This window comes from Cyclopterus lumpus, chromosome 7 (genome assembly GCF_009769545.1).
Source record: "Cyclopterus lumpus isolate fCycLum1 chromosome 7, fCycLum1.pri, whole genome shotgun sequence".
NCBI lineage: Eukaryota > Metazoa > Chordata > Actinopteri > Perciformes > Cyclopteridae > Cyclopterus > Cyclopterus lumpus.
In genome coordinates this window covers 12,163,855-12,190,914 of record NC_046972.1, presented here as the reverse complement: position 1 = coordinate 12,190,914, position 27,060 = coordinate 12,163,855, and the positions used below count along the sequence as shown (strand labels likewise).

General features: G+C 41.1%; 4 protein-coding genes across 9 annotated transcripts; all 4 read left to right on the top strand.

Moving 5' to 3' along the window:
• Positions 1 to 9,338, top strand: LOC117732994 (differentially expressed in FDCP 6 homolog). 2 transcript variants are annotated; one of them, XM_034536238.1, is made up of 12 exons: positions 1 to 205; positions 1,640 to 1,780; positions 1,896 to 2,081; positions 3,056 to 3,283; positions 3,386 to 3,532; positions 5,218 to 5,277; positions 5,400 to 5,508; positions 5,802 to 6,100; positions 6,194 to 6,360; positions 6,813 to 7,011; positions 7,461 to 7,551; positions 8,565 to 9,338. In XM_034536238.1, exons 1-12 carry the CDS (start codon positions 110 to 112, stop codon positions 8,759 to 8,761), a joined length of 1,920 nt encoding a protein of 639 aa, XP_034392129.1. In that variant the 5' UTR covers positions 1 to 109; the 3' UTR covers positions 8,762 to 9,338. The 2 variants fall into 2 exon arrangements, with proteins under 2 accessions (XP_034392129.1, XP_034392130.1); XM_034536239.1 differs by lacking the exon at positions 5,218 to 5,277 and having other exon boundaries at positions 6 to 205.
• Positions 9,339 to 10,445: 1,107 nt separating this feature from the next.
• ppardb (peroxisome proliferator-activated receptor delta b) lies at positions 10,446 to 17,620 on the top strand. The gene is made up of 8 exons (XM_034536240.1): positions 10,446 to 10,856; positions 12,578 to 12,961; positions 13,520 to 13,671; positions 13,771 to 13,909; positions 14,420 to 14,622; positions 14,885 to 15,091; positions 15,180 to 15,423; positions 16,020 to 17,620. Exons 2-8 carry the CDS (start codon positions 12,637 to 12,639, stop codon positions 16,265 to 16,267), a joined length of 1,518 nt encoding a protein of 505 aa, XP_034392131.1. The 5' UTR covers positions 10,446 to 10,856; positions 12,578 to 12,636; the 3' UTR covers positions 16,268 to 17,620.
• Positions 17,621 to 18,238: 618 nt separating this feature from the next.
• Positions 18,239 to 21,817, top strand: mkrn4 (makorin, ring finger protein, 4). 2 transcript variants are annotated; one of them, XM_034537396.1, is made up of 8 exons: positions 18,239 to 18,364; positions 19,277 to 19,402; positions 19,503 to 19,747; positions 19,820 to 19,908; positions 20,003 to 20,253; positions 20,348 to 20,455; positions 20,771 to 20,870; positions 20,958 to 21,817. In XM_034537396.1, the coding sequence occupies exons 1-8, from the start codon at positions 18,294 to 18,296 to the stop codon at positions 21,081 to 21,083; spliced, it is 1,116 nt and encodes a 371-aa protein (XP_034393287.1). In that variant the 5' UTR covers positions 18,239 to 18,293; the 3' UTR covers positions 21,084 to 21,817. The 2 variants fall into 2 exon arrangements, with proteins under 2 accessions (XP_034393287.1, XP_034393288.1); XM_034537397.1 differs by having other exon boundaries at positions 20,771 to 20,914; positions 21,010 to 21,817.
• A 139-nt stretch (positions 21,818 to 21,956) lies between these two features.
• Positions 21,957 to 25,607, top strand: fance (FA complementation group E). 4 transcript variants are annotated; one of them, XM_034538280.1, is made up of 11 exons: positions 21,957 to 22,217; positions 22,771 to 23,350; positions 23,509 to 23,553; positions 23,629 to 23,676; positions 23,758 to 23,901; positions 23,974 to 24,097; positions 24,282 to 24,357; positions 24,457 to 24,523; positions 24,618 to 24,743; positions 24,826 to 24,867; positions 25,180 to 25,607. In XM_034538280.1, the coding sequence occupies exons 1-11, from the start codon at positions 22,018 to 22,020 to the stop codon at positions 25,210 to 25,212; spliced, it is 1,485 nt and encodes a 494-aa protein (XP_034394171.1). In that variant the 5' UTR covers positions 21,957 to 22,017; the 3' UTR covers positions 25,213 to 25,607. The 4 variants fall into 4 exon arrangements, with proteins under 4 accessions (XP_034394171.1, XP_034394170.1, XP_034394172.1 ...); XM_034538279.1 differs by lacking the exon at positions 25,180 to 25,607 and having other exon boundaries at positions 24,826 to 24,958; XM_034538281.1 differs by lacking the exons at positions 23,509 to 23,553; positions 25,180 to 25,607 and having other exon boundaries at positions 24,826 to 24,958.
• The last annotated feature ends 1,453 nt before the right edge of the window (positions 25,608 to 27,060 follow it).

Here is a 27,060-nt window from a genome sequence, read left to right as displayed (position 1 = left end):
GAGCTACACAGTGTGGGTGTTTGTCTGTCACCCAGGGGCCCTGTGTCAAGAGCAAAGGGAAGAAGAAGAGACATAGAGGAGGAAACCAGAAAGTAACTGTGCTGCAGACATGGACCTGCGGTCTGAGCTGCTCAAGTCCATTTGGTACGGTTTCACAGCCCTGGATCTGGAGAAGAGTGGCAAGGTGTCCAAGTCTCAGCTGAAGGTGAGTGGGGTGTCCTCTACCAAGAAAATAAGACCTTTTTTGTCTGAAAATTCACTTACTTCTTTATTCTGCCGCCTCATTTCCTACCACAATTAATATTCCATCACGTGGGCTCGCTCTGAGAAGGATGAGGTAAAGATATTCGAAATGCTCAGCAAACTAAATGTCACAAATACATTTGTTATTCGGTCTTTGTTAGATTTTATATTGTGCTTCAGGAACTAAAAGTGTGTGGGCAATCTGATCATCTTCACTATTTCCTGTGCTTTAAAACCGCATGCTGTCCAACATGGAACAAATTTGTTCTCTACATTTCGCGTAAAATGCTTTCACTCCTGAAAGAGGACACAATATGCACCTCTGTCTGGCAAGAGCACGAGAGTAACAGTTTGCCCTCAGTCTGTATAAGAATGGGAGCCCTCATCTCCAAGCTGTGCTTACACTGGGCCTCCATGTACCAGCTTATAGTGCAAAGGGTCCTCTGGCACTGGACCTGACCAGAGAACAGCAAGTTGAATAGACATGAGCCCGTGAATGTCAAAAGAACATTGTTGGAGTAAGAGCGAGGAGACAGTGGAAACATGTTCGTGGTTGTTGTCTCTCGCCACAGGGCGTCAATGAAGCCACTGTATTTTTGTTGATCTCATTGTTATGTCACTTATTGGTCTTGCTTTGGATCAGACTCCATTCCCAGCCAACTCCACGTTCTTGCGATGTGCTGCCTGTCGCTGCCGGCTCACAGCGAGTCAGCCCCATGACTAGGCTTATCCCTTCTCATGCATGCAGCCTGTGTATAGGCACCACGCTCTTTAGGCGCACTCAGAAGTAAGCAGTTTGCAGGCCTCGGCTTCAAAACTGACAGATGTTGTAGGGCACTGGAGACGAGAGACAGGATGTGGTTATGGCTCAACACACAGAGACCTGTTTTCTGATACCATGCAAAAGATATCTCAAGATGTTGCACGCTGTCATTTGAAGAAATGTATTGCAGTAAAAATTTAATACTGGTAGTAATAGTAGTACACTGATTGCATACATTAATTTATGTTAGTTGGGAATTATTATTCTTGTGCCTTTTTATTTTATTTCCAATTGTTTTACTTATTGACTTTTTATTTTGTCAGTCAGCTGCAAAGCACTTTGAGCTGCAATAAATGTATGAAACTGCTGCATTGAGATAAACATTTAATTTGTTGCAGTGTCTTGAACTGTTTACCATGAAGTATGTCCTTGTAAATCACTCCAGGCACACACTCTTTTTTCTATCGGTTTCACACTAATGTATGGGCAAACTAAATTATGTTTAGATATATATGATGCAGCAGAAATTCTAAATTTCAGTTCCCTTAAGATCAAAATAAATATTTTCTCTGAATTTGTTGGTGAATATTTTCCAACGGTGTCTACTAGATATACGGTATCTTGATTTTCCAGGTGCTGTCCCACAACCTGTGCACAGTCTTGAGTATCCCACACGATCCAGTTGCTTTGGAGGAGCACTTCAGGGATGACGATGATGGTCCAGTTTCTAGTCAGGGTTACATGCCTTACCTCAACAAATACATCCTGGACAAGGTGATAACAATACAACTATATTCTCTTTTTGTTTTGTCAAATTATATGCCGTGTAATGAAGGATTTGTTGTTTCATTTTTTTTTTATTATTAATCTCTGCATTTTGTAATTTAAGGTCATTGAGGGCTCTTTTATTAAGGAAAACGTAGATGAGCTCTGTTGGACACTTACAGCAAAAAAAAACTACCAGACGGACAAAACCAGTAGCACTGTTGTGCCAGAGAGGGATGCTTTTCGGCTCTGGTGCCTTTTTAATTTTCTCTCTGAAGACAAGTACCCATTGGTTATGGTCCCTGACGAGGTAGGTTCAATTAGAGTAAATTTAGATTAAAATGTATTTCTTCACACTCATTACAAGTTCTATTATAAAGTATTACTTTAAAAATGTGCTATTTTCTTAATATTCAAAACATGATTGGACTGCAATCAGCATTAAATAAATAAGCAAACAAATATGCACATCTTGAAGTCATCGTTGGTTGTAGTTGTGTGTAATGATAGTGACATTTGTTTCTAAAATTAGACACATGGATAATTCAAGTTATTGTGCTCTGTTGTTGAGTACAATTCAGAGACTGTAGTCAGTAATCTGTGACCTAAAAGTGGAGATGGATCTTTTACAACCACTAAATACCTGCCTGAAACCCTGTTTCTTGCTTTCATGGAACGCAGCAGTGTGGGCTTGTTTCTCACTTGCAGACTTTGGTTTCCTGTTGTGTTTTTTTCACAGCTGCTGCCAATAGAAACCCCTACATTTCAAGGGCAGAGTAGTTTATACCATGCTGAGTAAACATTATCTAGTTTTATTTAAATACTTGCCTCACATACCAACCACAGTGCAAATAAATCGGTGATGTTACGAATACTACAGCGTAGTAAATATTGTTTCTAAAGGAAACTAAAAGCTACAAGTTAGTCTTGAGAAAGGACATTGTTGGATGTGATCTTTACTGTGGTGTTTTATGTTGAAAAGTGGTAACAACGAAATAAAGTGCACAAATAATGAAAAAATACAGGCTGCTGTGACAACAATCATTTATTGTGAATAGCTCCACAGCTCTAATGAAGTCAAAACAACCTTTAGAGTGAAGTCACTAAGATGCAAACTAAATTAAACACAAAACACTCGGAAAAAAAACATAACAAAAAGGTACTTGATTATAATAGAAGAAGATAGTAACTTCCTTGATTGAGTATAATGCAGCAAAGACAAATAATTCAAATGAACCACAGACATTTTCCCTCTCAAAACCATTGGTTTCTTTTCCTCTTCAGGTGGAGTACCTCCTCAAGAAGATATGTATGTCTATGAGTATTGAGTTCAACTGTGTTGAATTAGAGGACTTCTTCTCCCAAGATTCAGTGCAGCAGAGCGGCATTACTGTTTGGGTTTTTCTGAAGATGATGAACTCGGGAAAGATGACCAGAGGAATTGATAAGAGCATAGTCAGCATGGCTATAGAGGAAGTATACAGGGAGATAGTGGGTGATGTCCTCAAAGAGGTAGGAGGCCCATCTGCAACCAAAAGTCTGTGTTTTGCCATCCTGACATGCGCTGAATGGTTTTGGTGACAGTAAACGTCTGTGTCTATCGGGTGCGTGCAGGGTTATCTGTGGAAGAAAGGCCAGCTGAGGAGAAACTGGAAGGAACGCTGGTTCACCTTAAGGCCGAGCAACTTGTCCTATTACACTGGGGAGGACCGCAAAGACTGTCAGGGCAACATAGTTCTGGATGGGAACTGCTGTGTGGAGGTAAGCAGCTGGAGCTGATCATCTTTCAAAGCTCAACACTGTTAACACTGGAGAACTGTGGATTGTATTCTTTGTCAATTTATCCCAAAAGGTAATATACATAGTTCTTGTTTGCTTTCTTTTGTACATTTGAGTCAAAGTGTTATTCTTTAATCCTGTGGTTCCCCCATGATGTTGCAAGATGAGGGGGAAGATGATTAAGAGTTATTTTATGACTTTCCTAAACTTTTTCTTGTGAATTGCTTGTGAAAATGGAACTCCTTCATTGTTCACAACCCATACACATGTGCAACCAGATGCAAGGAGTCACAGGGGACTATGCAGGAATGATTTGGGTGGGAGGAGGGCAGAAAATGACGTCTCACTTTTCTAAAAAGAACAACAAGCAAGGCCCTCCATCGTTTTATTACAAGTTGGACCATTTCCTTGACTACGGGACCTTTCACACCTGTTTGTTTGGTCCGCACTTTGATCCAAACCAAAAATACAGATGTGATGTCCCCCCGAACCACGATCCGCATAAAACAGCTGATCCTTGTTCCGGCAAAAGGAGTTTGTCTCTGTCCAGATCAAACTTTTGGTTCAGTTCTAGTGTTCTTTGGATGGGTCGGACTCTCGGACCAAATGCGGGAAGTTCTGGCTGGCTGTTGACAGAACTAGGAAAAGGGAGAAGAAAAAAAAAGAGCTGTGGTAGCACAATGTTTCACTGACATTTGGACCAATGGAGAGTCAGTTGGAAAAAACTTGTTCTTTCAAACCAATCAATGTCCAGTAAAGGGAGATGCAGCTCATGATGACGACAGGATGTACGTGATGTAAAATTATTTCTGCTCGCATAATTGCAACGTGAAACCACAACTAACCGGATCAAATGTATACAATGTTACCATAAAAACGGATATGAACTGTTTCACGTGGACATTTGAATCAAAATGGACAAGAAAAGATTGTTGCTAGTTGTTGTGGTGGCATCACACGCTGGTGGGTCTAACGGTTTAGATCCACCAGCCCGCTGTTTGACTCCTTTTGTGTAACCGGAGTAGCAGTACAGCATGGTGGGATCGGCAAGCTAGCTAGCAAGCTAACTAGTGTACAGCTGGCTAGCTTGCTGAACAAAGTTGTCACACATCTGGCGATAGCAATGTGCTTTGTGCCTTGTGACAAAAGTGTGTGTACAAAGCATTAAGTTACTAATCCCTTAAGTCCCTACCCCTCCATCCTAAAAATTGCAGCCTCCCTTCAGCAAGGAGAAAATTAACAAACCCTCCCCCTTTTCTGAGCCTCCCTACCCCGATAATTTTCATACAATCCCAAAGTAGACGTAGCTTCATATTCATGTGTCATAATCCCAAAAGGTTTGACACAGTCAAGTTTATAAGGTAACCTTGGGTGGAAACTGAATGTTCAAATTTCCTCAGAAAGTCAAGATTATTCTTCAAGCCTCAATCTCACGAATGACCCATTCGGACTATGAAGCCTGAAGTATAATAACTATTGTTACCTGGGCTTTTCTGGTGGACACTGACTCAATTGTTAGCTAATGAATGCCACACATTACCACACTTAGTAATGACAAACACAAATATGGTAATGTTCTGTTATTTCTTCAGCAAGGCCCCTTCACACTGCACCATTTTACTCCAAAGTAAATAAAGCAATCATTCTAAAATCATGCTTTATTATAGGAAGTAGACGATCACATATTGTTTGGTCATTCAAAATGGATCAAAAACATCTTTTACCCTGTGAGTTCACCTTTTTTTCCCTCCTTACTACTATTTATTTAAGACACGATCACAACAAATCTATAGGACACGTGAAGAAGTAATTTGTATCAATTAAAAATCCTGTGTTCCTTTTTGAACAGGTGCTACCAGACCGAGACGGGAAAAGGTGCATGTTTTGTCTGAAAACCCTCTCCAAGACTTATGAGATGAGCGCCTCAGACACCAAACAGAGACAGGAGTGGACTACAGGTCAGAGGAGCAGGGATGTCCTTGATTAGAGAAATTCTTAGTCGACTAACAATCGTACAGTTTGTCGACAAAACAAAGTATGAGTTTACCAGGGATGTGCTCGATAGTTTCTTGGAAATAAGTCATTTAGCATAAACATATCTTAAAAAATTACTAATCAACAATAGAAATCTTAGACTACTTAGACCAATGAAAAGTTAGTTGTTTAAAGGCAGGCAGCCCTATAGAGGAGACTTGATCACTAGTCATGGATGAATCTTAAAAGCTTAATTTAAATATAATCTTTTATACAGCCATTCAAACAGCGATCAGGCTGCACGTGGAGGGGAAAACATCCCTCCACAAAGATCTGAAGCTGAAGCGCCGTGAACAGCGGGAGCAGCGGGAGAAGAGACAACAGTCCAAGGAGGAGGAACTGCAGAGGTTGCGGGCCCTGCAGGAGGAACGGGAGCGTAAGCTGGCAGAGCTGGATCTCCTGAAAGAGGCGCAAAAGCAGGCTCAGGTCCTCCTGGAGCAGGACGAGCAGAGGAGGCGACAGCAGCACGAACAGCTCCAGCGGGCCCTGGAGGTCCAGCTGCGAGAGGCTGAGGAGGTGAGTGCGGCGGCACAGAAGGAAGAACATATTTTGAATTCAGAAGCAACAAGATGATTGTTAATTCCTTTGCTTCTTGCTGTACCTCTCAAGGCTCGGGTTAGTATGCAGGCAGAGATGGTTCTGAAAGAGGAGGAGGCAGAGAGGCAGAGGAAGAGGATCAAGGAGCTGGAGGAGATGCAGAAGCGTTTGGAAGAGGCGTTGCAGCAGGAGATCAAAGCGAGGCTGGATGAGGAGGCCTTCCGCTATGCTCAAGCAGGGTAGAGTGTTAGATGTACCCAACCATCTCTAAGACATTAGAGACATTATACACCTTCAGAGCACAACAAGAAGTCATTTGTTTGAGAGCTTCCAAACAATAATCTGTAAACTGTAAGAAGGGAGGCGCTCTCTGCACCCGGCAGACATTAAGCTCAGCTGCTAAAAGGAGTTCATGTTGCGTTATGTTCCTCAGGAAGTTTAACCGCCAACAGAGGAAGTTGTTAAACGCTGCCATCAGTCAGATCTATTTTGTTATTGTTTCTTTGCTCGTTCAACCTTTCCAAGTAAACGTTTCTGATTAATTGATCATTAATCTGCAAACAGCATGCATTAGGGTCTGTGTATAGCTGCTTATTATAATGCCTGAAACTTTTGATCCTCTCAATCAGAGGATTCAGTCATAATTGTTTTAAATAAAATGTTATTGTTTGTATTTTCTTTTTGTGTCCAGGTTACTGGCCGAGGAGGAGGAGAAAATGAAGGCCCTGATGTCCCTGCAGGAGGAACAGGAGGAGTACATCCTGAAGACACAGAGGGAGAAGCAGGAGCTCAAACAGGAAATGGAGGTCAAGTCACGATCCCTGGACGAGGCGCAGAGGCAGCTCGAGGAGGTCCGCGCCAACAGGCATAGGGTTGACCAGGATGTAGTGGTAAGAACTACAAAATAAAAGCACACCTGTTAAGTTGTATTTATTTGTGTTAACCATCATTTAACCAGGTAAGAGCCTGTTAAAATTTAGAAATGTCATTTATAAGGATAAAGACAACGGCATCTACATGTAGTTACAGACAGGGCGACACATTACAGTTTGCAGTATAACGGACATAAATGAAACAAAATAGACCGCTATCAAGGCTTTTCCTTCAAAAGAGTTCAATGAATTCAAATGCCAACCAGAACCACAGTTTTAAGGTGAAGCTTACTCTTCTTATTTACTTTGTCATTTCTGTAATTATCATTTGTATCCCTTAGTGACAGGACTGTGTAACCTCACTGTGAAAAGATACTTATTACAGATATGTATATTAGTTGTAGTATACAGTTGTTTATTTCTTAATTGCTCGGTTGTTTTAATGAGCTGCTGTTTTTCTCTGACAGGCTGCCCAGCGGAAACTTCGCCAGGCGAGCACCAACGTCAAACACTGGAACGTCCAGATGAACAGACTGATGCGGCCAATCGGACCCGGTGGTATGTGTCCCATCTGCACGACAATCATGTGTCATGACAAAACATACAGCATTTAAAGCTTGGTTTTTTTCAGCTTTCACACTAGCTGAGGAAAGGCAAACCTTTGACATCAAGCGTGTTTCACAGACAACATTTTGACATGTCACAGTAGGAAAAGCACAGCTATAAAGGATAGAGACTGTATATTGGCTGACTTCTATTTAGCTGCCTCAGTTACAGGGTCCTGGTATTGTACATGCTGGCTCAATGTCACACTGTCATGGCTTACTGGCACACATGAATAGAACGGAGCCATTATTAATAGTATTAGTAACACCTGTTGTAAAGCCCGGTTTCCAACCAAATGCAGCACAAATGTAATTTAATTTACAGAAAATCAGCAAAAGGAAATGCTGGTTTCCATTGACTACCACAATATTAGAAGTTTAGCTTATCAAGAAAAATAAGTGATTCTCTTGATGGGTGCCATTGTACAACAGTCTTGTCATCGCTCCACACAGATTTGTAGTTTTCAGCGTTATCCATTGAGCTGTTTTCATGTGCAAATTGAAAATGTGCATGAAAACAGGTGACTGGAACATTTCAAATGTGTCGACTGTGATAAAGTTCTTATGTCTGATAATAAAACATTCTTCAGAAGGAACTTTATATTATGTGATTACAAGTCTATGTTTGAAATAAGCATGTATGTCTTATGTTACAGCAGCATTTTAATTATTTCCACAGAGTGTACTGCAGGTTTCTAAATGCGCTGTGGTTGGGTTGACATTTAACTTTGCTTTATGTCAAGACCAGTGTGACACCGTTTTCTTAGATCAGAGATTGTATGTGAATAAATAAATATTTCATAGCCTGTTCTGTAAATATACTGACTGAAATTTCTGTGGGGTTTTGACCAGTAAATCCTTTCTCTATTTCAACATCCTCATCTCCAAACCACTTGGTCTCATTTAACTTGCCTGTTCTAAACATTCACTTTATGTTCTGAGGTATTTTCTTTGTGCTGTTTTTAGAGAAGAGGCCGTCGCTAGGAAGCTCCTTCTCAAGCTTCCAGATCCCGACCCAGAGAGATCCCGGGCTGCGTCTCAGAAGGAGATCAGGATCAGAAGATCAGGACGAGGAGAGCAAAGAAAATGTTGACAACAGTGCTGGATGTGATTTAGAAAAACGCCACTCCCATGCCTCAAACGGAGACATGGACATCCCCTAAAAACACAAGTCAGACACTTCTGTCACTTTCAGACTGAAAGGGCAAGAAATGAAAACAGTGGAACACCTACAATTAAAACTGAATTTACTACCAGTAGTACTACCATTTCTATTAAATGTTGAATTACTGACCTCACTCCACAAACCGAAAGAGTTAAAAACATTTTAATGAGAAGAAGCATTTGCAGAATCAAGTAATGCTTTGACTGCAGCCGGTGTGAGGCCTATTCTGGACATCAACGATACCTCAGTGCAGAGAAGATGAGCAGTAACCCAGATCCTGAAACTGAGTTGAGATGTGTTGAAGGCTAATACTTTCATACAATGCAAGGAAGCTCATTTGTTTAGCTTTGTAATATAGACACATAACAATGTTTCATTTTTACATGTGTTTTTTCGTTCCGGTGGCTTGACTTTTTTTACGTAAAAAGTTGGTTCAGTATTAGAGTATACAGCAGTTTCATTTGAAGAGTATCTTTCCTGATAAACAGGAAAGAGAAAGAGAAACTCTCATTGAACTTCCTGTTTCTTTTGTCAGTTATCATAATTGTAAATAAAAAAGTGAATTGATGCCTTAACCTGATTTCTGCCTGTATTTTTATTGGGTAAATTATGCGCTGCATGCAATTCAAAGAAATTGTAATCCTAACTGTCAATAAAATCTCAATTTATTCTTTACACAATGAGTATCTGAAATGAATACTATTTGAATAAGTAACATTTAATACGTTATAAAAGAGGTGACATTTTAATTACAAAGACAACACAATAGAGCAAATTCAAATCCACACTGCTGAGTTTTCAAACTGCACATCCGCTTGATTTTGAAATTGAGTCCACGTCATTCTTTCAGTGTTGAAATGTGTCATCGCTGAATAATTTGACAGCTCTCACTCACAAAAAAGTCGGCACATATGAGTTAACAGAGACATCCGCTGACACGCAGAGCAAACTACATATCTTCTGGTTGGATTTTTATTGTGTCTTTTTAATGTCTTGGCCCCCCTCACCTTCTGCTCTACAATAAATAATATTATCCAGAGAGTTACAATAAAACCACAAAATACATAATACAAACAATCAATTAAACGTATAGACAGTTACAGCGATTTTACCTGCCAAAACCTTTGATATTCTTTTTTAAGCTATAACATCGTAACAATAACAAAACACAGCAAAAGTTCAGACCCCACAACCGCACATTTCTTGGTCTTGGTAAAGTATTTGTTTGCTTTAGCAGCTCTTCTAAATCCATGTAATTGTGAATACAGATTTGAACAAATAAATTAAAAAAAATATATACCTTTTTTTTTTTTTTTTTAAAGCTGCGAGGCAACCCCATTTAATACGTTCTTGCTTTGCCTGGTTGGTATGTACAATATGGCGAAAAACATCATTAGATAAATACATTTTGTATGTGTTTTGCCATGCACTCCAATTATATCTGAAGTCCATTTTAATCCCCAACTCGCCCTAAAGAGCCAGAAAGTTTCATTTCTGCAGATATGATCACTGCTTTTCAGGATCCGTGCAGATGCAAAAGCAATGTCCATGTTACAGAAACAACACGCATAAATATAAGAGAGACCTTGACTCTTCAGAAAGCTGTTTGATACATCCAGCCTGATGTGTGGGTTTACGTGCGTGCATGCGCGCGCGCGCGGCGGGGCGCGCTCTGTGTTGTCCTGACATGTGACGATCGAGGAGGAGGAGGAGGAGGAGGAGAGAGGAGGAGAGAGGAGGAGAGAGGAGGAGGGGGGGGGTGAAGAAAAGCAAAGCAAAGCTAGGAACAACAAGAAGAGAGTCGGGGAGGGATTATTAGTTAACTACGCTTATCTGCATGTGATATGGGAGCGAACTAAAGTGTTAAAAGTGTTTTCCTTCTCTCTCTCTCTCTCGAGCTCAGCGGTTAGGCCTGAGTCTAAGTTCACCCTCCCAGTCTGACGTTAGCTCCGGCTGCTAGCTCACTCCTGCTGCTGGGACTTCACACAACTTGTCAACAGCCGATCGATCCTGGACGGGACTGCGCTCGCTACATGTTTGTTTTAGGCCATTTCTCGTAAACCTGTCCTGAACCAGCAGCAGTATTGGGAGAGGTAAGCTAACGTGTTCAGTGCGCTCGTGTTATTTTAAGGCAACACGGGAATGTGGGTCAGCTAGCAGCTAACGTGAGTAGTCAAGGTTAGTAGCTAACCTAACTAGCTGCGGGTCGAGCCGAGTTTCCTCGACGTCCAACCGACACGTTGTTACACGTTTAATATTGTTTTCACACGAGTTAAAAAAGTTTGCCAGTAGCCATGTTGATGACTTTGCCGACATTTCGTGTCTCAAACTCCTGTATCCAGTTACAGTCCTGTCATTCACACCAGCGTTGGCAGATATTTCCGAGAACTAGTGTGACAGGTTGTCTGCTGGACTACAAGCCCAAACAGCCCAATCTGAGAAGTGTGTTCCCTAAACCTCATGAAAACAAAGTGTGACGCTTGGGGCCATCATGTAAGGACAATATTAAAAATTAACACTAATGAATCTGTAATAAGTTCACACTGTGGATGTTTGTCCGGGCGCAGCTAACGTTACATTCATGCACAGATTAATCCACTAGGGGGCCGCAGGGCAAATATGTAACCCCCACCATCAATGCCCTCTCCCCTACTGCCCTCGACCAGCGATCAGCACTGCTCAATGTGCACATAGTGCATTCACCCTGTCCCCTTTAAGCACCCAAGTACACTGTGAACCCTACCATGGACATGAGGTAAACAATAATACAGATGTCTCCCGGCTCCAATAGAGACTATGTTTACTTTTTAAGATAGCAGAAGACAGACTGCATGCTCAGGACACATACATGTCAGGACAAACGCTGTGGCTAGCTTAGGACTCTTGGGTCGTGGAGATGGGGCCCTTATTTGTGTTTAGGCCTACGTTTGGTAATTTAGATTTTATTATGGGAAAGAAAATTAGTAAGAAAGGTGTGGAAGACCACTGAGGGCATGTTTCTAACCAATGAGTCGGTCTGCTTCGTCAATTCAATTTACAGAAAATGTACTATATCGTATTGGTACATCAATAACATGCATCATAATAGAGGATCTAATAGATATCCATATTAAGGTGTTCACATTTATTTTCATTCAAAATTTGAACTTTTAGTGCACCTATTAGTCTGAGTCCCCTTCTTGGCTGTTCAAACACAGTGTGTGTGTGTATATCATGTCATAAGCCTATTACTATCAAGGACTACCTGGCTGCTCAAACACAACCAGTGGTAATGGATGGTCTCGGGGAAAGGGAACTTCAATAAACACACTGTCAAAGAGTCACACTTATTTCAGTTATACATGTCTTACTAACCTAAAGCTAAATAGCCAAACTAAATATGCATTTTTACTAATATGCTTTTATGAAAAACTGACATTAAGTGGAGCATTTTTGCTCTGCAGCTTGTATTGACAAGTGTAATGCTCAGTTTGCCTGTGAGTGTCACTGGTCTTGGACTGTTAACCACTCACATGCTGGATGTAATAGCAAGGTAGATGACATGTGGACTTTTGAGGCCAGTTCACACTGATGTGGTCATTCTTGTTTTGTATGATATCCACATATCAGTTATTGCAGATGTTTTACTGTTTTCTTTTTCCCGTTTATTATTTATATTACTATTTTTGATTATGTCTTTTGTGTGCACTTTACCTGTTTGCTGCTGTAATCCTGCAAATGTCCCCATTGCAAGACTAATAAAGTAATCAAATGCACATTACTCATTTGAATATAATACTGCTTATTTAAAACAAAGTTTTCTATTCTTCAATAGTGGAACTATGATAGCAACGTGACAGGAGGGGAGCCGCTGAGAAAGCTTAACTGGCAAACATGGAAGGACAGCGGAAGGACCAGCACGACAGGGTGAACGGCCACAGCAAGCCCAAATCCCCCCAGGACTCGGCTGTTGTCAGGTGGACGCCACCCAAGGGAAAGTTCAGAGGTTCAGACCACTGCGAGAGGACCAATGTGTCAGAACTGACAGACCGGCAAGAGTTAAAGGCCAAGGAAAGTGAGGACGAAGAGGAGGAGAAGGAGGTAGTTCCTCCCTCTAAAGGCCTGAAAGGGGACCAGAGGAAAAAAGAGAAAGAGAGTCTGGATAAGGAGGAAAACAATCAGAGCAAGCGAAACAGCAGTGCAGCTTCCACCTACACAGGTAAAACCTTTATGTCATGACAGTCATTGGAAATGGTGCATGACATAATTAAATGACAGAGCATTCAAGTGGCAATCCTTGAAAGAGTCCAGTCCTGGTTGATTGAGAATTTCTATTTGAGTGAAAACAATGGGCTATAGGTTAATTTATTAGGTCCCATTTTGCTACTTTAGAAAAACTAAACTAAACTATATCATACGTGGAGGATGAATTTAGGTGTATCAAAGCCTGAGGAAAGAAGCTGCTCTAAAGTCTGGTGGCACGGCAGCGGATACTTCAGTAACGCTTGCCAGATGGCAGCAAGTTAAAATTATATGCATAGTTCCATTTTTGGTGTGTATACAATGAAAACAACTGTAATACAGCAGATGATGTTTTTCAGGAATGTCACCCAGTTTATATATATATACCCATATATATATACATATATATATATATATATATATAGCAATATTTTCAACAGTGGCCAAGAGGCTCAATCACCATCGTACTACCTCGTTCAGCCATAAATAATGACTTAACAGTCATTTGTTCCACTGAAAAATTCATGTTTTTTAGACTTATCTCATACCTCGTCACCCTCGCTGTCAGAACAGCTCCGTCTTGGCCGAGAAGACAGCACAGGGTCTGGGATCAGCGTGGAGTGTAAGGTCTGCGGGGACAAGGCCTCTGGCTTTCACTATGGGGTGCATGCCTGTGAGGGTTGCAAGGTAAAACAGAATAGCCAAGTAAAATTACAAAGTTTGATAACTGTAGTTTTGTGCCGTTTGATATGAGTTGCTGAACCAGTTGCTTTGTTTCTCACTCAGGGCTTTTTCCGTCGAACTGTGCGAATGAAACTGGAGTATGATCGCTGTGAGCGTTCCTGCAAGATTCAGAAGAAGAATCGTAACAAGTGCCAATATTGTCGCTTTCAGAAGTGCCTGTCTTTGGGAATGTCGCATGATGGTGAGAATGAGAAATATTTTGTCAAATGAACCATATCCATAATTTAAATGTTATTTTAAATTATTATAACTTTACAAATCCATGACTTAAATATATGTAAATTACTGAGAATGGTTTATTTTTAAGAATTGGATTGCTGGATTCTGTTTGGGGGCAGGTGAAAAGGGGACCTCAAACTTAACTTTGAGGTCCACCTTAACTTGTTATTGATTTGCATTGATAAATGCTTGAAGAGTGAAATGTGTTTGTGCACCCTGTTAGTTGGCAAGAGAAAACAATAACCATTTTGTTTCTGTAGTCTCGTGCACTTTTAAAACATGCTTCTTTGGTATTATTGAGGTGATGGCCAATTAAGATCAAGGACTCAATGTTGTAGTTTTATTTACAAAAGTGTTTTGCTATCTAGGAACCGGTTACAAAAAGAAAAAAAGGCATCAGAACCCATGCTTAGGGATTTACTCCTGAAATAGTCACCCAAAATAAGACCAGCATGTGTGTGCATTTGCTCAGCGATCCGATATGGACGTATGCCTGAGGTGGAGAGGAAGAAGCTGGTGGCAGGCCTGCTTGCTGAAGAACTGAACCTTAGCAAACCAGGGGGCTCAGACCTGAAGACCTTGGCAAAACAAGTCAACGCAGCCTACCTGAAGAACCTCGTTATGACCAAGAAGAGGGCCCGCAGCATCCTGTCTGGCAAAACCAGCAGCACCTCGGTACGTTATCGTCTTAGAACCGCTTACTACTGGTTTTACAGACATATTAATAAATGCATATAGGGAACTGTGACTCTGACCCTTACCTCCACACTCTATTGTTTTAATCAGTTAGACCTTTTCTGCTTTAAAGTCTGAAAATATGTAATATTACAACAAAGTAGCTGTTGCTATAAAATTCATTCTTATGTTTTATGCTAATCCACTAATTGAAGTAACAGATGGTAATTTTTCGAGAAATGTATTCTTGTCTTCTGTTTAGCCGTTTGTGATCTACGATATGGACACACTCTGGAAGGCAGAAGGTGGTTTGGTATGGAGCCAGCTAGTTCAAGGTGCACCCCTTACCAAGGAGATTGGGGTTCATGTGTTCTACCGCTGCCAATGCACCACCGTGGAGACGGTGCGAGAGCTCACTGAGTTTGCCAAGAGCATTCCCGGGTTTGTGGACCTCTACCTTAATGACCAGGTGAATGGCCGTCTACTGTGCTAACATTATGTAGATGTGCCTGTTTATTTTAGGCACTAATGTACACTTTTCTGTGTGCTCTCTGCAGGTGACTTTGCTGAAGTATGGTGTGCATGAGGCTATTTTTGCCATGCTGCCCTCTCTCATGAACAAAGATGGACTGTTGGTGGCCAATGGTAAAGGCTTTGTGACCAGGGAGTTCCTGCGCAGCTTAAGAAAACCCTTCAGTGAGATCATGGAGCCCAAGTTTGAGTTTGCTGTCAAGTTTAATGCTCTGGAGCTGGATGACAGTGACCTGGCCCTGTTTGTTGCTGCTATTATTCTCTGTGGAGGTGAGATTCAAGGTTTTTCTTGTATGTATGAAGAATGTCATATTTGCTTTTTGTTATGTTCAAGGTTTCTGCAGGTCTTGATAAGTCTTCAAAAGTATTAAATTAATAGTGTCCGTAAGAATTTATGAAAAGGGTCTAAAACCACCTTACACTTTATTTAAAAATCTTAAATATTTTCTCAGTCATAAAATGTTTATTTTCCAATTGCGGGCCTGTTGCAAGAAAGTACCATAAGCCCTGAAGCAAACACTCTCGTTGCTAGGGAGCTGTTCGACTCGATCAATGTTAACTTTAAAGTCAAATACATCAACCATGCATGCCATCACCAGGTTTCATTAATTCTATGAATTATATCTTTTGAAATTATTTCTATATACTGCTACTACTAAAGAAAATGATATTCTCACCCATTTTGTCCATTTTGGTTTTCCTTCATACTTTGGTCTGTAGGTTTTGAAACGGTTGTTAAATTGCTTTCTATGTGTCGATAGAAAGGAATAAAACATTTTTAATTTCAACCCTGCAGAAACCCTGTATGTTTGCTTCGCTTAAATGTAATGACTCATCATAAGGTGTCCCTTCTTGTTCTTTTTCAGATCGTCCCGGGCTAATGAACGTAAAGCAGGTGGAGCAGAGTCAGGACAACATCCTTCAGGCCCTGGACCTCCACCTACAATCAAACCACTCTGACTCAGCCTACCTCTTCCCCAAGCTGCTGCAGAAGATGGCCGACCTTCGTCAGCTAGTTACTGAGAACGTTCAGCTTGTCCAAAAGATCAAAAAGACAGAGTCGGAGACCTCGCTCCACCCTCTACTACAGGAGATCTACAAAGACATGTATTAGTATTCCCCAGCACAGACTGCTTTTAACAATACTGTTACAGACTGAATTTACATTCATGATACTACACTGCATTCAGTACAAGCACTGTTCCACGTACCGGCATGGATTATAACGTGCAGATGAGGCAAAGTGACGTGGCAGAGCTAACACAATCAGGAAAGTCTTCTTTAATGTCTGCAATACCCTCTGCACTGTGTGTATGTGTGTGTGTGTGTGTGTGTGTGTGTGCGCGCGCGCGCGCGCGTGTGCACGTGCGTGGTATGTGTGTGTGCGCGCGTGCACGTGCGAGAGAGAGAAGCATCTGGATTCATTTGCTGAAAGTCCTAGTTTCCCACAACGGTCACTTAACAGAGAGGATGATTTGTTTTCTCACCGAGGCTGCTCCTGTTACATTCGAATAGCAAAGCTGACCCCAGAGCAGTTTTTAGAGAGTTTCTCCTCACTCCCCTCGGCTCTGTGTTTGTGAAGGGAAAGCATTATGGGTTCTTACACCAATGGCATAGTTGAAAAAGAAAAGACACGTAAAGTTTGTACTGTGCAAGAGTTTCTTATGATGCCAATGTCTTTGATGGAGTGATTGTTCTCAGACTTTTGGTAAAGCTGAAGGTGCACAAATTGTTTTTTGTTTACATCATTATCATCACCATCATCAATGACCGCTACTTTGCCATTTGGTTAATAGAACACAAACTGGGCTGGCTCCAGCAGTGTAGAGCTCTCTGAAAGCAGCTGTCTGTGCAATACCGTTTTCATTTTTCAATAAATGTGGAGATCCAACTTATACAGGTTTTGTCCTAAAGCAATCTACCCAAGTGGTAACTATTAGACTATGCTGCACAGATTTCGTCTCTAAACTGACACTATAGACGCATAACCCATTGAAGTTCAAGGGACCGCATGTTTTTTCTATTCTTTTGTTTTGTCACACAAATTATCATGAATTTCCCATTTTAAGGGTAGTTATATAATTATTTTACTAATTATTTGTAATTTTGAATCATATTTGTAAGGGCAAAACATTAATTATCATCTTGCTTTATGTATTAAGTACATGTTTTTTTTCATATTACATGCTTGCCTGTTTAGTTTAGGTTGTACCAAATATATTGTCGAGCATACCAACAAACGTTTCCTTGATAAGGAATTTGGATTTCACGCCTTGACCTAAAACCAGCATGATGTACCACATTGTCATTATTGTGAAAATTGGTAAGAAATCCGCATCCAGCATTTGGTATCATTAGTCGCTCATGTATTAACCACAGTCCTAGATTACTACCCTTTTTGTATACTGATTTGTCTTGTTAGGAGAGCCACAAAGTGTAACAGCTTTACAATAATGTAGCCAAGAATCATAAGTGTCCAACTGTTTTCCTTCCCCTCGTATTCTGTAGGACTTTTTTGTTCACTGTTTTTACTCTAAATGGACTTCAGCATGTCAGCACTGGTGCACACAGTCCACCTACAGAAATATCCTCTTGTGCTCTTAATCTATCTACCTCTAATGTATGATCTGTGACATTATTCCACTGTTTCACCAGATCTCTGACATTTTTTATTGTTGCCTTGATTCTTGCTATTGATACACATTGCAAATTTGATATTATTGGCTGACACAGCAAAAGGGTGTGGATGGATAAGGCGAGAAAGTACACCAAAAAAGTTGATGTAAGCTACCTCTATGTCTGAGTGATTGGGATTGACATGTGTTCTCAAAATAAGACTTGAAATAATTTCGTCCTCACAGTCACGTGTAAAACATCTGCAGATCTCGTTTAGTTACATCTCACTGATAAACTTTATTAGAAATACCGCTGATGTTCTACTTATTTCTAAAGAGAGACAGGTGCATGTGCAATTCGCATGTCTGGTGTGATCACCATCACCAATTACACGTTGGGCTGGTTCAGACTAATTAAGAGGGCGATGGAACACGTCGCGTAGAAACGTCAACGTCACGTTCCTATTGGCTCGTTGCTCAGTTGATTGGGACGAGGAACCGGCTGCTAACTATTTAGACCCAGAGATGGAAGGAGTTTGGCGGTATGCTCAACGCTCACGGAGGATGGACTCGGTCCGTAGTGGAAGTGTCTGCAGGTAAGCGGCCATTAAAGTGGACGAGCTAATGGGGGAAGCGGTTGCTTTGATGTTGAGAAACGTTACTAACTAGCTAATAACTTAATCCGTTATTCCGCATCGAGAAGTGGGGGCTACTTTCAACCGCTGCCGCGCTGCACGAGAAGGCGGACTTTGTAGCGAAAAGAGTGACTTTAACCAATATAAATAACGTAGAGGTTAATAAAACAAGCATTTAACGTTAGTTGTTTTTGTTGTGGTTGTTTGAGAGCGTTAGCATGGACATGGCAGGTGTCAAGGAAGCAGTTGAGCGTCCTTGTTGACAGTTGACGTTTAACGGCAACACGGACTCCACCGGTCATTGACAGCCCCGTGCTCCGGCTGTCGCATACATTTAACATGGACATCATTACATGCAACTCTGGTCATGACTTGCTTAATGAACGCTAACTTACTTGTAACGCTAGTGTCACTTCGTAGGACACAAGTTGGCGTTAGTCTCACTAAACGTTAACCAGTAAAGTCGTTCAAACGGTCAGTCAAAGGTTCTGTCTTTAACTGTTAGCGTCCCAGATGTCATTTCTGCATCTACTAACTGGTCCTCTTAATTAAATGTGTGTGGTCCTGTTCATTCGTTTAGGTTGCATGCTTATTTTGCCATGTGATGTATGGCTTTAGGTAACTAGCGTTAGTACACCTGTTTCTAAATATGTGTTTTTACTCACTTGAGACAACTTTCAAGTTAATGTTACAGCTCTGACTTGACCAACTTGTGGCCTAAAAGCAGAGGTATTATGTTTTGACAGTGAGGCTTGCCTACTCTCACAATTTGTAATGCTTAATTATGCATTAAATCGACCTCCGGTTATGTAAAAATATGCTGCTGTTGGTACTAACTAACTGTACATAAAAGTTCACTCTCTTTCATTGCAGGCATTTCATGAATGGCTATTGCAGATTTGGTCCAAGATGTAGTTACCGACATGAATTGCAAGTTATACCACCACCAATATGTTGGTACTTTCAAAAAGGTAGATGCTGGTATGGTCAACGATGCAGGTATGCTTTCTATCCCCACATCACTCAGTTGTATTTAATTAAATGAGGGAATATGTCCTGCACACATTACTTTGGCTCTTTAATATGTTTCCCCTGCTAGGTATCTCCATGTCCTTCATCCTGCATTTGATGCAGCTGTTGCTGGTAGAAGAGGTTCAGTGCCTACGGTTTCCTCCAGAGTGGCTTATGCTCCACCTGGCAGAAGAGGATCCGAGCCTGCTCTTCTGCAGACCGAGCTGCTGTCCAGGCAGGAATGCAATAGATCGCAGTCGGTGGTTAATATCTCAAATTCTCACCACGGCATTGGGCTCCTGGCAGCGGATATTGCTGAGGAACAATCGCAAGGTATTGGCTGTTTTCACGGATGACACTGACCTTGGGTAGCATTTCTCCACACTACTTACTTTTTCTTTACAGATACGGACACTCCTCTCACTGCTTCTTGGGAATCAGTCCAGAGCTCAGAAGTTGCTCAAGCATGTGCATGTGACGGAAGAAATGAGAAGGTTTGCTTAATTATGTGTTCCTTATACAGGGTGTATTAGTCACTCAAACCAAATTGAACTCTACTTATACTGACTTCCACGTTTCTGTGTCAAGGAGACTTCAAATGAGACAATAGATGATGGTGCAGCTGCTGCAGCCTTCAGTCCTCAAGGGCATATAGAGGAGATGGAGGCCTTCCTCCAGAGTAAAAATGTGACCTGTGGCATCTGCATGGACAAGGTGTATGACGCAAAGGATCCAAGAAACCATCTTTTTGGGATCTTGCCCAACTGCAATCACTCCTTCTGTTTACAATGCATCATGACCTGGAGGAAAACAAAAGACCTCGGGCCAGATGTCGTCAAGTAGGTTTAAGTAACATATTTGAATATTTAACTGCACCTGACAACACGTGTAAAGGATTTGACTTGACGTCTGTGTTTAATGATAATTCCTCAGGAGCTGCCCACAGTGTCGAGTGAGGTCTCCCTTTTACGTGCCAAACAAACACTGGGTTGAAGGACGAGCAAAGGAAATCGTAGTTGCTGCCTTCAAAGCGAAATACAGGTATCTTGTGAAATTCAGTTTTGATAGCGGCACTAAACGTACAGCTGGGCTTAAGGTCTAACGTGCCTGGTGGCCTTTTTAAATATCCACATCTGTCTCCACCCTTGTGTACTTGCTTGGTGTGGGACGGCAATATACGAAAATAATGTTTCATCAATTGGAGCCTTACCTTTTTTGTAAGTTTTGCCTTTTTTAGTATTTAAGTTAAACCCAAAATGGCTTTAAGTTTACAGCCAATGCTGGTCTTGCAATTTGTTTTGAGAAATGACCACATGCAACTGAAACCTCCCTTTTTATGTCTTGTCTCACAACTAGTAACCAAACATGCAGTTACTACAGCCAATACAGATTCTGTCCCTTCAAAACGGAGTGCCTTTATCGGCATGACAAACCTGGCTGTCACAGGTCATTTCCGGTAAATATAACCACGGTTATGTTATCCAGCGCTCGCCACCACTGGTATGGGTTTACTCTTCCCTTAAATTTGTTTCTTGTTCAACAGTATTATAAAGATGAGGACTACGATGGTGTTGATCTACTTAATCTTTTCATAGCCATGAGCATTCTGCGGGAAGACGATGACGACGTTGCCCTCCCTTTTTACCTATCTGAGGAATATGGTTCCTGAGCCTTTGCCGTCTCGTCGTTGCCTGAAACTACAGCATCAGGTCTTATTAAATTGCCCCTAGATTAAGTCCTGGCTGTGTTTTTGACCCTTTGGCGGTGTTGAAATCTTTTCTTGAGAACTAGTCATCAAGATACAGGATGTCAACCATGCACCATTGCAGGCCCTGTGTTGGTTTTTAATTAGTTGCACTACTTCAGGTGATTTCACTGACTAGCCCTCCTTCAACCATAGGGGGGGGGGGGGGGGGGGGGGGGAGAGACTACTAACTTGTGAACTCACCTGCTGCAGTTTGTTTGGTAATGAGTGTGTACACTCGGCTCTCTGTGGCACATGGTTATCTGCTCCTGTTCTAGATGGAAGCAAACCAGATGTGACGCTTCTGTCTAATGTTATTGTTGTTGTGTCTGTGGCCTTCTAGTTTGGATTTATTTTGCTCCTGTGGCCATAGTACCTCAAACATGTTGCAAGTTGTTGTTTTTCCCGTAACCTCTAATTAATAGGAGTGCTCAATTCTGACTACTTTCCTAGCAATTTGCACAATTTTGATATTTTAAAGTGTGCGGATAATTGTTTTAAGTCTATAGATAAAAAGTATGCTGTTCCCCCTTCTTGCTAATGTCCACTACTGGTGAATGCCCTTTGGCAAGAATATGAAATGTACGTTTTTATTTCTTTTTAAACAAGTTGTACTTGTACACAGAAAATAAAACATTGCTTCACATTTTGTCTCACTGAAAAGGTATATTTTATTTACATTTTGCAGTAATAAGATTTGCTCTGGGGGGGGGGGGGAGAACGTATTGCGCCTGATTTTCACCACTAGGTGGCAGTTTGGAGCACTAACTTCGTGAAATGACATCCGCGAAGAAGACTTGTCAACAAAACTGGCGGGGTGGCTGTCTGACCGAGGCGTGTAGTAGTTCATCCGGCCGGGATGTTTCTGAGTCGGTTTGACGGGCAAGCGAAGCTGCTGGTCCGGTCGCTCCTATGCGGACCCGCCGGTGCCCACAGAGCTCTGGACGTCTTTCACCAGCAGCAGCGAGTCAACCCGGACATGTCGCTGTCTCCCTTCATGGAGACACTGTGCCAAGACGAAGTGACCTCTCCACTTGCTGAAGCCCAGCCGCTAACTGTGCAAGTACCCGCTCTAGGTTTCTGTAATATAAAGTTACGTGTTAGGGAGTAAAGGTCTCTGGAGAGGACACTCGTTCTCTTCAGGGCTGAGAACCTTTATTTCTGCTAGAATGTACTTGAGCAACACTAAAGTTTCCTAACGTTAGTGTTGATATAAAAACGGTGTAAGTCCTGGAACCTTCAATGTAAACATTAGTGCGCACGTGTCAGAATAAAACTGCGTTGTCCCGGTTTCATTCTGGCATATTTATACTTTTATCTACTTATACTCCACTGCAAACTTTTGTAATATGTTTTTACTCTATTTTTAAAATTGACCAGTGTATAGGGGTTTTAAGGTTGGACTTCCACTGTTGTATGCTGACGAGTACTTAACTACTTTGACATATCTGTCCTGCCACTGTGCCTGTATGCTCAGTACCAGCACTAGTAACAAGTGAATTCATTTTTGTTTGAGCAGTCATAGTTATGACCTAAGACAAATTGTGGCTATCTAGTGTATTGTCACATCCATATGCCTCACACCCATTGTGTTCCCCCTCACCTATTCTAGTAAACCCCTGGTATGCCTGTTCCCAGCATTATTCAAACGCAACCTGCTCTCCTTCATCTATCTGGTCCACTCGGTTCTTCCTCGGATCACTGTTCTCCGTCTTCTCAAATGCCTCAGCCAGGACCCTCATCCAAGCCCCTGGGTCATGGCTCTGGTTAGACAGCTGGAAAGAAACCTTGGGACCCACAATGACCACCCTCTGTGCACTCCACTGTGCAGCCAGAGACTCAAGGAGCTGTCAAAGCATTTGGTTGGTTTTGCTAATACCGGAGGTTGGGCCATGTGCTTCAGCGATCCAACAGTGGACTCTGATTCTCAACATGCATCTGGTTTATCAGAGCTGGGGACACAACGGAAAAGAAAGGGCAGCTTTCTCACTCTGGACTCTGATTGTGAGGAAACGGAACAGCAGATTAAACGGATGAAGATGGACGTCTGTGGTAGTGAACATCGCGATGTTGATGAACTGAGCGCAAAAGAGACGGAAAGATTGGAAAGTGAGGCTCCAGCAGAAACCCTTGGTGAAGAATTGCAGGCAGCAGCAGACGGTCCATGTGAAGCCCTTCCTGAACATATAAAGGTGCAGACATACTTCTACAGCAGAGGCACTCTGTCTTCACTGAGATGTACATCCATTTAACAATATAATACGTTTCCAAAGTGATCAAATCTATTGTACTATATATATATATATATATATATATATATATATATATATATATACTTTTTATTTTTTAGGAATTTGTTCTTCAAATAAAAGAATTACTGGAAAGTCAGACCGAGGTAAGAAATGTCTTTCTTCAAAGCAGCATGGACTGAGTTACATTTGTTCTAATTAATATTATTGTCTGTTTGCAGTGGGACCAGATCTCCATGGATGTGTTGAACGACTGTGACCCCGGACAAGTATGTCCTCAAAAATACCCTTTTGACCAATCTTTTGCTTTCTGGTGAAAAGTCTAACTTCACATCTCGTCCTCTCTTTAGGTGGAGGTGTTATGCAGCATGCTGAGTTTGCCTGATTTACCGGAGCAAACTCTGCCAAACCTGTGCAGCAGTATTTTGGCTCCTGCTCTTGACTTCAGCTACAGCACGGCAGCAACACTCATCAAGAGCCTCCTGCTGCAGAAGGTACATCACTGGCTATGCAAAATATAGAAAATGTGTTGCATTTGTGTCTGACAGGATATCCTTTTATTGCAGGTCCTATCCCTGTCAGAACCAGCCTCCAGATGTTTAGTCACTGCAGTGACGTCACTATGTAGCCGCTATCCCAGACCAACATGCCACGCTCTGATCGGACCACTTCTGGAGGAAAAGAACATGGGTGAGAAAAGAGTTGAACTACGACTGAGTGCAGTTATTAGCGTTGCCTGTTGCAGGGACTCGGTCAGTAAGTTACAGCGGGCATGGATCCAGTGTTTGAAGAACAAAAAACGGGAAGGATGCTTTGAAGGGATGACCTTGGCCCGAACAATTGACCTCTATTTTGAACTTTCCTTTGGTTTCAGGGAACTTGCAGGCTGAGCTGCTAAACAGACTGATTGAAGGCTGCCTGGATTCCCATTACATACTACAGGTGCTTCAGTAAGATAACATTTAGATTATGTATTTACTACACTAAAGAGTAAAATAAGCACAACATGATTATTAGTTGAGTGTTTATGCAGTGTTTTTACCCCCTAGAATGACATTCAAAATATCTTGGACTGAGGCTGTGCTCTCCGTTATCCACAGCTTGCTAGACTCGAAGGTAAGGGGAAAATGTGTTTATTCATGTTGAATGAAGTGCTGCAAGGCCACGTTGTCCGAATATTCATTGTTATGGAGTTGTTTCTCTCTTTCAGCCTGACTTCAGTGAAGAACTGTTCACACAGTTCAGTGATCAGCTCCTCAGCCAGAGTCCTCAATTCACTAAGTCTGTGAAGTTTGCTAAAATGATGCTAACAGTCCTCACCAAATATAACAGTCATGTAAGTGTGTACATTGTGTCATGGACAATGGCAGAGCAGTGGATGAAATGACATGTTCACCTTTCTGCATGTGTTTTTCCAGATGACAGCTGCACACAAACACTCCCTGCAAGGCTGCCTGATGGTAAATGAGACCTTCCTGAAAAAGTCTCTCCAAGCTGCTTTGAGAAGAATCACACAGTAAATGTTAATAAAACTGTTTGAATAAGTTCTCAGCCATCTCTTTGCCATATTTACTTAAATGAAGAACCTTATTTTACGTACCAACCTTATTTTACGTACCAACTGATCAAATATGATACATGGTTATATTATGCTGTGACTAGAATTATCTCCACCTGTGTCTTATTGGATTTATTTGAACATTGTTACATTTGTGTACAAGGATCCTAATGCTTTGGGACACGCTTACATTACTATTTCTTTCTAATTTCAGAATCCCTCAGCCACTAGGATCCTCCGCTTTTAAAATGCAAACTACCGCACCAATAAAATCAGCAGCTCTACCTAACTGTTCTCCATGGCATTAAGACACTTATGTTGAACAGTCAACATTGCCTTAAGTTTCTTTGTTTTATTCTGTGTTGCAATCTTGTTTCGGTTTGCCTGTTTTAATTGAATCCCTGTTTTAATGTAATTGTAAAGCACTTTGAACTACACCACCTGTATGAAAGGTGCCTGATATTGTTAACTCTTTCTTTTTTTTGTCCATTTATTTTGAGCACTGCACACACATGCTTTGTCATGTCATACATAAAATGCATATTTAAAGGATTAGCAATTAAAGATGAACAGTTGCAATAATCAATATTGTATAATTATCAATATACAAAGTCACTTTCTTTATATTTTAGATGTGTGCTTAACCTTTTGAAAACCTTGGTGGCCGATTTACACATAGTTGGACTGTGTAAAGCATTACAATAAACATGAGCAAATATGTTATACATCAAATTAAACAAGATAATTTGGGCTACAATAATCAGTAAGCCATTTCCACACAACTCAAACACCAACTGAATGAATTATTAAAATATCATTTTGTCAGGAGGATTTCCTAACTAGCAACCCGTAGCTCGGTGCTATCAGAAAAAGCCAGATAGCAAAGAGCAAGAGGATTTAACACGGATTCTAAACATCTTCAGAAAATCCTTCTGCACCAAAGCATCACCGAGATATGAGCCAAAGAACACAGCAACATGAATCGCTTTAGCGCTTTACAGTCACACATGTTGCTTCTCTTTGGCTTTTTAAAAAAAAAAAAAAATGTTTTTCTTCTAATCAACAAAGACTGCTGTATTTGATGTATTGAACACCATAAGTAATATACAAGTGAAATATATGGTTTTGTACATGAGAACATTCAAATTGCACAGATTTTTGCTGTCTTTCATCTTTATTTACTCTTAACCAGTAATACATATACTAATATGTACACATCTGAACAAAAGCACACATGGGTTGCCTTTATTATAACACCAACATTATTCAAATAGCCTTTGTGTTTGCTGAGATACACCTTTTTTAGTTTGGGTATGTTATTTCGAGCAGAAACCTAAAGAATAGGTTGGTTTTCAAAAGGTTAAGCTTGTGTCATTGCTTCCCAACTGTAAACAGCAGATGCACTTGTGCAAAGGGGACACTATTGAACATGTGTTAGATTGTTTTCATGCATGTTAATATTTAGAAGAAATATTTTTAAAAAGAGAAAAATATATACTCATTACAAAGATTGATACATCGCTCACTTTTAACAATTCCCATTTCTATAGGTAAGCAGTGGCGGCTGGACAATAGAGGGCCATGGGGCCTGGCCCCATCCACCTTGAGCCACAAAAAATAATATAAAGTATACAAAAATTATAATAATAATATTAATTATATTTATAAATTATACAAATTGTCAGTATTTGTGTTTTGGAGATATGGAATATACCCAGTAATATTTGTAAAATAGGATATCTCGCAAAATATATGCTTTTCCTTCCCTCTCTGCCTTTCTGCATGTCTCAGCTGCGCTGGGGCCGAATCATTTTGGCCCAGAAGAGACGGGTCTAAGAAGCAGTTTAGCCTATTACTGATTAAATTGGGGTGACTATGGGTCAGTGGTTAACATGCCCATCTTTCAATCAGGGGGTTGGCAGTTCAATCCCCGCCCAAGTCGATGTGTCCTTGAGCAAGACTCCCCGTAGCTGTGTCTTCGGTGTATAATGTAACATGTAAAGTGTCTTTGAGTATCTTGAAAAGCGCTATATAAATTAAATGGATTATTATTATTATTAAATATATAAATGAGTGATACACAATTTAGCCAATC